Source organism: Octodon degus, unplaced genomic scaffold (assembly GCF_000260255.1).
Source record: "Octodon degus isolate 3935 unplaced genomic scaffold, OctDeg1.0 scaffold00196, whole genome shotgun sequence".
Classification (NCBI taxonomy): domain Eukaryota; kingdom Metazoa; phylum Chordata; class Mammalia; order Rodentia; family Octodontidae; genus Octodon; species Octodon degus.
The window spans coordinates 560,670-573,142 of record NW_004524772.1 but is presented as its reverse complement, the minus strand read 5'-3'; the positions used below and the strand labels follow the sequence as shown (position 1 = coordinate 573,142).

The 12,473-nt window shown below is 36.0% G+C and overlaps 1 protein-coding gene and 1 pseudogene across 1 annotated transcript in view; both read right to left on the bottom strand.

Annotated features, from left to right (window-relative positions):
• Positions 1–2,138: 2,138 nt before the first annotated feature.
• LOC101564681 lies at positions 2,139–2,596 on the bottom strand (annotated as a pseudogene).
• A 5,684-nt stretch (positions 2,597–8,280) lies between these two features.
• Positions 8,281–12,473, bottom strand: part of Qrfpr (pyroglutamylated RFamide peptide receptor) — a 56,566-nt gene continuing 52,373 nt past the window's right edge. Inside the window, 3 exon segments of the mRNA XM_004644241.3 lie at positions 8,281–8,678; positions 9,544–9,641; positions 11,152–11,387. Of these exon segments, the coding sequence (XP_004644298.3) occupies positions 8,281–8,678; positions 9,544–9,641; positions 11,152–11,387 (732 nt within the window).

Sequence of the window (12,473 nt, the reverse complement as noted above, 5' to 3'; positions counted from 1 at the left end):
CATATTTTGTTCTAGAGAAACCTCTATTGATTTATGTGAAAACAAATAATCCTGCATTTTTAAAATCTATGCATACATGTTAAAAATTTATAATTCATGTAGTATTTAAAATGAAATATTTATGCATAGATTTTTCCATTCAAGATATGGAGATAGAGATGCATTATTATCATTTGTACACCCTTCTATCACAATTTAAAATGTATTTATACAAAGTATGACAAGTTATGGAGAATGAGGGCATGCTAATCCAGAACTAATACTAGATCAGAACAATGATATGGTTACAAATGGGGACAAATGAATGACCAGCAAGCAGTGTAGATAAATAACTTTATGAACTTCCTCTGGGTAGCTATCATTCAGTAACAAATAAGTTAAATATCAGAGATTAGAGCACTAAAAAGCTAGAACAATGTGTAGTAGATACTTAAATAGAATGCTGGAAAGAATTCAGCCCAATTCTTAATTGTGCTTTGGATCATCAAGAGCTAAAATGTCACGCTAAAATTAACTAACTACAATCTCAGTATTTTTGTGCTTTAGAATTATCTTCCTTACCTTTCTCTTAAAGTACCTTGCATCTTTTTCAAATGGGTTTTCTTAGTCCAAGATAAAATTTTAAATGTGCACACATTAAACAACTAAAACTTTGGAATCTTGTAGCCCAAGTGCTATTTCTAGTTATTGATTAGGTAAGTATCAGATATACTTTCCTCTAGATAATAAGAACAAATGTCTGTCAGGCTAAAGCATTGTGGGAGCGATCTCTAAAGCATTGTGGGAGAGATCTCATAAACAGTTTTAGAGGATTGAGGCATAATGAAATATAGTGATTTTTTCCCAGATTTCACTCCCATGTGATTGCTATGGAGTTAACTCTTATAAGAGTGTCAAAAATTCTGAAAACAATATACATACAGGATAAAAGACTAAGTAGAAAGGCAGTGGTGTCACCTAAAATACTCCTTAAATAATTTGGTTCAGAAAAATTTTATGTACTTAATTTTCAAAAAAGTAATATATCTCCCATGATTCACTTTCATTTCACTTTAGACAAAAAATGTGCACAAATTTAACTAACTAAAGTCAATAATTCATGTCAATTTATGAATTCCCAGTTTTATTCTAACAAATATTTAGAATAAATATAAATATAAAATTTAAAATATAAAATTCTACTTAAAATGATTAGAAAAGCACAGCTACTGATAAATATCAACATGAGTGGGGAAAGAATACTGCGCGGTACCCCGTGAGCTGGTCATCCTTTCAGTGTTGGGAGATGGAGGCTAAGATACAAAAAAGCCAAAATACAACTAAAAAGTCTCTTCCTTTTTGCTGATTATAAAGATCTCAAAGTAAAAAACATAGTCTTAGTAATTTCCTTTTCCAATGTCCTTCCTATATTCTTTATAGTCTGACTCATTCATGTTTATCAAACAGTTCAATGTCCTTCTGTCAACTATAAACAAATACTAAAACCACTGTACAGTTATATTAAGTTGGATACACTTTGAAAAGAATAGTATTAGTATGTATGGTGGCACATGGCCATCAAAGTAAACAACACGCTGATAACATGACTTTTGTTTAAAGATTTGTGTTTGTCACACACAGGTTGAAACTGACAATTCCAATCCACAATCTTCTATGATATTAAATCCAGAACTAATGCAGAACAATTCAACTTAAATATAGTACTTCAATATCACTAGATGCTACATTATCTGATTTAAACAGACAATGGTTTATAAATCACATAATTAAAATCTAAGAATGATCTCCTCAGACAAATCACATCTGCTAAGGTTGTCTTGTCTGTTTCTTGGACTTACATACTGAAAAACACAGGAATGTTATAGGAAAGACACCTGTGAAATTGAAAAAAAAAAAAGAGAATTGTACAGCATGGTTTTTTAAAAAGTTATTAACTGCCTGCAAAACAAACCCTGCACAATGAGAGAGAGAGAGAGAGAGAGAGAGAGAGAGAGAGAGAGAGAGAGAGAGAGAGGAGAGAGAGAAAGAGAGAGAATGAGATTGCTTATGGAGGCCATAGCTTTGGTGACAATTAGAATCAAACTTTATATCTTCAGTTGATCCAGCCCTAACCAGTTTGCTCATGTCTCGTGTTCTCATTATTTGCACAGCATTATGGCTACAGAATACTCTGCATTCATGGCCCACATGACAGATACCTGTACATCTTCATCTGCACTGCATTTTCCTTTTATTTCTTTGCCTAGTTCACCTTCTGGCAGCTTAAGATCTTCACAGACTTCACCAGTTTCCATAGCAGGGAAAGTAACCATCCTGAATGCATATCAGTTGATAACCAATTCTTTTAATATTTGGAACATCTATATTGTGAGTAAAAGGGCAAATATCTTCATAGTTTTCCCTGTGAAAATATCAATTCCAACAATGTGTACTTTGGCATGACCATGCTTTCTAGTTTTGGAAGTTGACATCTTCGTTATTTTGCTTGGTCATTCTTTGAACACCATGAAGCTGCTTTTGTGCAGGGCTGAGCACTGCATAAGATAAGCGCTGGAAGCCCCAGCATCAACATAGGAAAATCAGTCTCATCCCCCATCATCCTTAGCAGACTAAGGAGATGGTAGCTTTTCCATGAATACTTTCAGCAGGCTCAGAGTACCTTTCACTTGTGCACCCACGCTAGTCCCCTGCAGCTTCTTTCCACTGCTGCTGCTGCTTTCCTCTGAGGTCCTGAGCTTTGTGGTTTCTTTTGTTGTTAGTTTCTCATTTCATTGAACTGCAGTCAGATAATATGCATAGGATAATTCCTATTTTTTGCATATACTTAAGCATATTCTATGGGCTAGTATGTGGTCTATTTTTAAAAACCCCTGTGCAACTGAAAGAATGTGTATTCAGATGTTTTTGGGTTGGACAGTCTGATTATGTCTACTATGTCCATTTGTTCAAAGGGTTGGTTCAGTTCTACTACTTCTCTGCTAATATTTTGTCTGCTTGACCTATCTTTATGAGATGAGGGGCTATTAAGTTTCCTTGTTAAAACTGTGATATTGTTTATGAGATTTTTCATGTCCTTTAAAATTTGTCTCATACAGTTAGGTGCTCCCATTTTGGTGCAGACATGTTTGTGACTGTTATCCCTTCTTCTTGAATTTCCCCCTAATCCGTATATAAGGACCTTCTTTGTCTTGTTTGATCATTCTTGGTTTGATGTTGAGATTGCCTGTGAACACAATGGCTATCCCTTCTTTCCTCTGAGGTCTTAGAGCATATAGTATTGCTTCCCATCCTATGACTTTCAGCCTATGAATGTATTTATGGGTTAAATGTGTTTCTTGGGCTGGTGAGATGGCTCAGTGGTCTAAAGCACCTACTTAGAACAAGCTCAGCTAAAGCATGGGGACCGCGGTTCAATCCCCCAGCACTACATGCCAGCCAGCCCCACCCCCTGGTGGGCTGAGCTGGCCACACACACAATAAATAAATAAATAAATAAATAAATAAATAAATATTGTTTAAATAAATAAATAAATGTGTTTCTTGTATATAGCATATTGTTGGATTTTGTTTCTCAATACTCTCTGCAAATCTATTTCTTTTAATTGGTGGATTGAGTACACTTACATTGGTGGTTATAATTGATGTGTATTGACTTATGTTTGTCATATTTTTTCCTGCTGTTGATTCCCTACTTTTCTCCTATGTTTAACGATTTGCCATGTTCGGTGGGTTCTTTCTATTGCTGTTCTTGGAATTGGGGGCCTTTTGATCTTCTTTAGAAACACTTAGTAATTCTTACATTATATTTATCTTTTTTTTCCTACCTGTGAGATTATTTCTGATCTGATTTCTTTCATACCCTTCTGCAGTTGTTTGTTTATTTCTGTTGCTAGTATTTCAGAGATTTCAGGTGTGTGATTTCCAATTTCTTCTATGCTGATGTCTTCTGGGTTTGTTCTGGGTGGGCTCGGGGTCTGAGATTACACATTTTGCTACTTCTTTTTGTCATTTTAATTTTCAGAGAAAACTCTTTATGCTGATATCTGTGATGCCTTTTTGTGAAAGTTTGGTAGTAGGTAGCTGTATCACTACAGTTAGCACCTCTCAGTAAAGATTCTCTTCTTTTAGGTATCTCTCCTGTATCAAAGATTCTTGTTTTGTGTGTGTTCCAAGAGTTTTCCTTCTCTATTGATTGAGAAAGAGGTGTTGGTTTTCATTTGGCACTGACTTCTGGCCTTCAGTGTAGGGCTTTGGTGAGGTTATTACCCAATCACCTCCTGATATTATTACTCAAGTGAGAACCAATGTGGTTAAGGCAGATATGGTTTCCCATTTACAGTAGTATAATTAGCAATGCTAATAATAGCTATTGAAATTTAGAAATTGACAAACTTTAAGCAAAGCATTTGTGATTTAGACCATAGGAGCAAGCATTATAGCTGTATAACAGAGCAGTTTTAAATTCAAAATTTGTTTTTAAATTAATTCCCCTGAGTTCTGTCTGGACACCTCCTCTGCATGTACTCGGAGTCTTCCAGACAGACTAGTACACCCCAGTTAGCTGCTGCCACCTCCGTGCCACAAGGATGCTCCTGTATGTCTGGGCCTTGGTCTGGACTTGGCTGGGCTCAGCAGTAGCCTCAGTTCACTAGTTCTAGATCTACTGAGCTCAACCTCGACTCTCATGTCCTGACTTGGGTCTGGTAGCTGTCTTCAGCTTCTTCTAACTGAGCCCTATCCAACTGCACCCCTGGCATAGCTCCTTCCCCGTAGGCCCACAGAGGTGGAGTCTGTTTTCATGTTTAGAAATGGAATGTTAATTTTTCTGTAGTTCTCCACAGCCTTACTTCCTGGATCCAAAGAAATCTTTTCAATTCTCAGTTCAAGAAATAAAGAAAAACTCAGATGCAGCAGCTGGAGTTTACAGATGCAGTGGCTGGGGTTCAATCTCCAGGGTGCTGTGCCAACCCCACCCCCAGGGCAGACTGAGACTGGGCATCCTGGCACATGCCTATAATCACAGCTTTTGGGAGGCTGAACACAGGCAAATCAATAGGAGTCCAATCTACGTAGTGAACACCTGTGCACCCTGTAGACCCTGCACTAAAATACAAGATGAAGAAGAAGAAGAAGGAGAAGGAGAAGGAGAAGGAGAAGGAGAAGGAGAAGGAAGAAAGAAAGAAGGAAAGAAAGAAAGAAAGAAAGAAAGAAAGAGAAAAGAAAAACTAAGCAGATAAAATGAGTAAGCGTATTCAGTAGAGAAATGAAAAAGGAAAAATGAAGTATAGAGTCAAAGGTAGAGGACTTAAAATAACTGCCTCTGACATGAACTAAAGAAGGCAATTTTGTTGCTACTATAGTCAGTTTTGTAATGGTGGTCAGAAAACAAAGAAAGGATTATTATTCAAAAAGTACTTAAGGGACTGGGAAGTCATGGAAAAGAGAGTGGTGGTAGTGACTAGGGCTCCTTTTGCAGATGCAAGGTGTTATGGCTTGTGTCTAGGCAGTGCCCCAAAGCCTCTTGTGGTCATAGGTGGGGCTTTTTCAGAGGTGGCTGGATGTTGAGTATGTGACAGTAAAATTCATTCATGGTGCTATTTTAGGATTAAGGACACTGGGATTAAGGATGTGAGGCCATAAGTAGCCTGGATAAGATATAAGCTATAGAAAGAGCTATGATCCAGTCTTGTTGCTTATCTATCTTATGTCCACTGTAAACTATTTCTTCTGTCTTCCATCCATCCTGCCTTGGAGCTAGCTGGACAGAAACCCCTACAAACCACAAGCTAAGTAAACCTTTTCTCCTTTGACTTTGTGTGTCAGATGTTTTGTCTCAGCAGTGAGAAAAGTAAATAAGAAACAAGTCCATAAACAATGTATGGACTCACAAGTTGTGTTATACCAGTATCTGGACTCAGCTTCTTTGGCTGATAGTAAGAAAAGTCCAGTAACAGACTGGACAACATCTCTGTTTTGAACTCTAAGAAAGCAAAGATTTTATGCTTAAAGGACACACATAAACACACAGTTCTAAACTTCTGTTTCTTAAAATACCATTGATACATATATGAGCAAAAATTTATTAAAACTTTTATGTTATGTCTAAAAATTTTACAGTAAATATTATTACCTAATATCTAAATATTTTATGATCAAGCTTTGTAATAATTGAATTTCTATAACTTTAATAATTGGAGGGGGGCCAGGGTGATGGCTCAGTAGAATAAACGCTTGCCTGGCAAGCACAAGGGCCTGAGTTCAATCCCTGGTTCTACAATAATAATAATAATAATAATTTTTTCTATATTTTCCATAAGGGTCTACAGGGTGTTCAGGGTCTCACTAGTAGATCAGTCTTGTAGTAATTATCCTGTTTGCAGCCTCCCAAGTGCTGGGATTACAGGCGAGCCCTACCACGCCCAGTCTCAATTGCCATCTCAGCACACCCTGGGGGCAGGGCCGGCACGGCTGGCCCGGGGATTGGGGATCGAACCCCAAACCCCTGTGCCTACTTGCAGGCCCTTTAATCTGCTGAGCTATTTGGCCAGCCCTAACTAATAAATAAATGCTCAATATCTATTGATTTGCCTGATTTTACTGCCATGTTTGGAGAGCATGTGAATCAAATCTAGAAAGTCATACGAATATTCACTAATCAAGAAAGGAGAAAAAAAAAAAAAAAAAAAAAGAAAGGAGACTCAAAAATCAGTGAATCCAACTCATTTTTCATGCTTTAATGTTTAATGTGCATCAGTGTTTTGCTATAAGGTCATCAGGAATCACAGATAGACAGTTTACATTAATTACCCAAATGATCCTCACCCACACAAACCAAATAAATAAGCAGTCTCATTCTCTTCTCTGTTTTCTGTGTCATAATGACACTTGTTTTATAACACCACACACTTTAAGTTTTGTTTTTTATGCATGTTTCAATGATACATAAAATTAAAGATCTGTAATTTCAGAGTTCTTACAACCTGAATTCTTTGGCTTTCCGGTCTTAAACCTTAAATCATAAAGTATCCTGACAGTCCATGATTTCTTTTCCTTTCTGTTATGTAACCTGGAGAACAAGCACTGTGAAACTTGAGGCAAAAAATACATTTTGGCCCGAAGGCTCTGACTGGACTTCAGAAGTCCTGATATTGAATGGGGAGTCACAGAGGGCTGGGCCTGTGACAGAGGCTGTGGATCCTTCACATTTGGGGAGTGAGCAGCCTGAAGAGAGAATAAAATGAAGGTTTAGGGAATATGGCTGGGGATTTGTATTTTTCTTCCTGACCTAGCTCTAGTAGATTAGCCTTAGGTACAGGGAAACTTTATAGATTGGTGCTGATCATTTCATCTACTCACTACATTAAAACAATTATTTAAGGAAAAAATGTTCAAGCCCATTTAGTGAAACTAGGAGGCCTAAAATGTAGTGGTTGTTAGATTGATCTAATTATATTAGTCAATCAATAAATAAATTTTCTCTTTGATTAGAGAAATCAGTTGCAAAATAGGCACAAGAGGAAAGTCAGGCAGGGAGCAAGGGGTGGGAGGTGAGTCTCAGAAGGGAGAAGGGGTGGGAAGGGGCCATCCACAGCAGGAGGAGCCAGCGCAGCCCTGCAGAGCCTGATAGTACTTCAGAGAGTAGAATGCCTTTCTGCTCACATCTCAAGCACTGCCAGTGAGTATGCGAGATAGAAAAGTTAACATCTCCAGCTTTCTGGGAAACAAACTAAGAGTTAAAGAGACAAAAAGGTGAAGTACCCCCGAAGTCATCTCAGAAACGGTAACTTGAAGGACTAACAGAAGCCCTGATATAGGATAGGACCTGTCTCTAAGCCTAATTCATCATCACTTGGCTGCTTCTTCTTCTTCAGTTTCATTATTATGGCAGATTTCATTTGTAAATGATTGTATCACTTCATGTCAATGCACTGCAATTTATATCACAGTGTTCAGCTATTTACTTAATAGTCAAGAAAGAAGACATACTTTTAATGTTTTTCATCCAATTTAGCAATACATAGAAAATCACATTATATTCACTGCACACAGAAAAAGTGCTAGCCAAGAACATTGCTTTCTATACAAAGTCTTTAAAACTTCATTTAAATAACCTTCATTTTATTTTTAAAAAATCATATTTTGTCACGTAATGTCCTTCTAAATTGGAAAAACATGATTTGTTTTCTTCTTGTAGCCATTTTAAAACTAAGTCTTTGAACTTTGCTCAAAATAACTTTCAGATTATAACATAAATCATATCAATTATGAAAACACTTAGATTTAATGCCCACTGCCTAAAACTGAATTCTCATAGAGTTCAGAACCGAAGAAGACAAGATGTCACTTGAGATTTTTTTCCCCCTCTGGCTGTTCACACAAGTTGACCTCAATGTTGCCATAGCTGAATGCTTCTCTTATCTCCTCTACTGTGTTCTCTCTCTGAGATAACCTCCCTTTCTTCTGTGTCATTGTAATTCCTGAGTTTCCATGCCTCCGTGCTGGTGACAAGGTTTCTTTTACTACACAATAGCAAACTGCAGACAGAAAATTTTTCTTGAAGTTTTCATTCATAAATGCATAGACAATGGGATTACAGATGGAGTTGGAAAATCCAATTATTTGCACTATAGCAAACATCATCTTGATTGTGACCTCATCATATTCCTTTTCAAAATTACCTGAAACACAGCAATACTTTAGAATACTTGTTTTTTTATGAAGCATAAAATAAAACTTCTGTTTATTGTCTGTCTTTACCAAAAACTTGAATTTGTGAAAATGGTTAAAGGTATGGAAAATTCTCAAGGTCATTTTGTGATAATCTGAAAAATAACCACTGTGTTATTCATGTTTACACAACTTAGTCCTGCACACAAGGGCTGTTGCTGAGTCTCAGCTTGAAGACTGAAAGTATTTTAACTTGATGACTCTATGGTTCATGTAAACTAAAAGCAACATTACCCTTCAAATATTCACTTGATTTACAGAAAGATAATCCAACTGAGAACCACGTAGTCTTGAATTACCAGAGAAAGTACACTGAAGGTCTTACTGCAATCCTAAGCATTATTAATTTCATAAAGTACAAATCAAGTTGTAAATAGAGAAGATTCATATAATATTGCCCTTCATCCTTGTTAAATGACTTAGGGAATAGAGTAAGAATCACAGAGGAGATGAATCTCAAAGCCTTTCTTTATCTTCTGTAATAATTAAAGACTTAGTGATAGTTCTGCATGACTACATACCATATAGTAATCCAGTAACTTTGAAAACATGAAGAAGTGAATACATTCAGTGTTTGATATTCTTACTCTATTCCCTAAGTCATTTAACAAGGATGAAGGGCAATATTATACAAATCTTCTCTATTTACAACTTGATTTGTACTTTATGAAATTACTAATGCTTAGGATTGCAGTAAGACCTTCAGTGTACTTTCTCTGGTAATTCAAGGTAACAGCAATATATTTCCGTGATTCATTGTCCATTCTGATAAGACATGAACTAGAAAGTCTATCAATGACAATGACAAACACTCACTGTATTCAATCATCATGTAGACAATGTGGAAGGGAGCCCAGCACACAGCAAAGAGAGCCACCACTGTCACCATCATGACAACAGCTCGCTTCTTCTTCCTGGACCCACAAGGAAACACTGTGTTGGTTAACTTTGCCTCAGCAAATGTGTTGTATTCATAACAAAGCTATTAGATAAAGTTTGAAATTCATCCACTCAACCATAATTTTTTAAAAGTTATTTGGGATTTGTTAGGGGTTTATCATCAACTTTTTTCCATTGATATCGGCCTCATGTTTATACTCCTTGTGTCATTAACATCCCTGTGATGTGTGCTCCTCATGGTCTGACCCTCTATAGTATACTCAACATGGATTGGACTATGTTATTAATTTCTCAACAAACTACTGGACAGATGTGGAAACTGGAGGACAGAGAAGATTAAATAATTTGAAAAAGCTTGCCACCAGCTGACCAATAAGAGGTATATTTTCAGTTTGAATTTAGGCATTCTAACTCCAGTGATTACATTTTATTCACTATATATTGAAAGGTACTCATATCTGTGATAGTAGATTTTAATATTTGTAAGAAAATCCTTAAGCATAGAATTAGAATGCAATCTTTCACTATATCTAAATAAGATGATTGGCTGATTCAAAGTAATTTTCTTCATTACTATAAGAAAGTAGATTCTGTGACACATGTATGTATTGGCATGATGCCTTAAATCTATACAAATTCAGTCTCATAACCTCCCATTTCCACCTGGTAGCTCTTTCTTTTGAGGAAGCAGGAAAGCTAGCTTAGCACTGAGTGCTAGATACTGAGCAGTCCCTGGCCCTTGCACGTGGAAAGGAAAGGACCTTTATAAAAACTGGGCACTAGAGGTCACTGCACACTTGAAGAATGAATTAAAAAAAAAAAAGGCTTGTCCAATCGCTAGACTTCTCCACACAAAGCGTTGCTTGATTGGCGTTTAATAAATCATTCAATATAGACTACAAAAACAAATCATATGAACAAAAATCACCATGCCTTTAAATTTTGTTCTAAAATTGCTATTAAAGGATAAAACCAGACAGCACAGCCAATATGTAAAAATGAAATACATCAAATAAAATCATTTAAAATGATTGGTATGCTCTGGTTTTCAAGCATGCTATCTCCTATATTTTAGCATCATCTGTGAGTGGAAGGAAGGAAGGATGTAGGTTACTGTGCCTTTGGGCATATGATGCGAATGCACCGGGGGGACAAGAGTGTTGTCCTCCTTATGGTTGGCAAGGGAGGGATAGGACAAGCACCACTGGCCCTGATACCACCCTCAGTTCCTCTTGTCATCATGTCATACTTGCATTTAGATGAAAAGGTAGCAGTGTGCTAGATTCCAAGCGAGTTTCTATCTATAGCCTAATTTTTTTGACGTAAGCACTGAAGATCTTGCTCTTTCTTTCTGTCACACATAAAACCTCATGAAACTTTGAAGGTTTAAATGCAGTTCATGCTTTACATTTGATTTACAAATGATGCTTTGACTAAATTACCTACAGGTTCTAGTATCTCTAGCAATTGCCACTTCCAGTACAACTTTCTGTTTTAAGGAGAGGTGAATATTTCATGACAGACCTGGCTATTTTGGACATTTCTTTGCCGTGGATAGTTCGAAGCACTGAACCATCTTCCACTCTTTTCTTGATCCAAAGTTCATAACCAATTTTACTGTATAGGACAAGCATCACCATAAGAGGCAGAAGGAAAAGGATGACAAGGATGAAGGTGGTATAGATTTTCTGGTGCACAGGGCTGGCCCACTCTTCCAAGCAACAGACGTGTTCTTTTTCATACAAGAAGTCATACTTGATCTTTACAAAAGGATAATTCAGTTAAGAGAGCCAATAGTCAGCATTTTAAAAAATCCAGAAAGCAGTCCAGTGTTATTACAATACACAGCATTTTTAAGCTCTTTAAAATTTGCCACAGGTACGTATCTTAAATATCAATCATTTTTTTATTATATAGTGTTTTGTTGGAAAGTGTAGTTTTTGCAGTTTAATGTTTCAGTTCCTAAGAATTGGTATTTTTCTATTTTAATGGAATTTGTGTTCTTCAGCTTTGATATTTGTCAGCTCTTATTTTCATTGATCTTACATTTTCAATGAGCTGAAAGAGCATAATTACTAAAGCACATATTGAAAAATAATTCATATTAATGCTACATACTTCATTATTAATTAAATGTATTGATTAAATTTTGGTTTATTCAGTTGTTCAGGGATAAGGTTGTAGCTCAGTGGCATAAGTGCCTGCCTGGCAAGTGCAAGGTCCTGAGTTCAAATCCCAGTACCCACAAAAATATCTTAATTAAATAAATAAAAGTTAAATTGTTCAAAAATAGTCTTGCAAAGTTAGCAGACATCTTCCCATTAGCAGATATAGAAACCATGTTTTTAATATTATTTCATATTGTGGATTTATTGGAAACACTAAAAAGGTAACTCATCAGCTTTTAAATTCTGAGATGAATAAGAAACTAGATTCAAATTACTGCCACTCTGAAAATGTTCATATTGCATTTGTTGTTCACTTATACTATTCTGCTAGCATCATCTTAGAGATTATAAAATATTAACAATACAAGAAAATTGTAAAAGTCTATATTTTAAGAAAAACTAAATAGTTAAAGCATTTTTTAAAATCACGTTTCTAATAACTATAACAAGAGAATTTATCAAGCCTAATGTCATTTTCGTTACTCAGGAGTTTTTCAGATGAATACTTAGATGTTAGACATATTTTTTGTCTGCATTCCAGAAATTTTTATCACTAGTCTTCTACAGCAATTGAAAGGTAAGAAAAATCATGGTCTAAGTGTTATTAATACATACAATTGGACGCAAAAGCCTTTATTCCAAAATAAATTCAAATAAATTCTCTGTAAGTGAGTCATA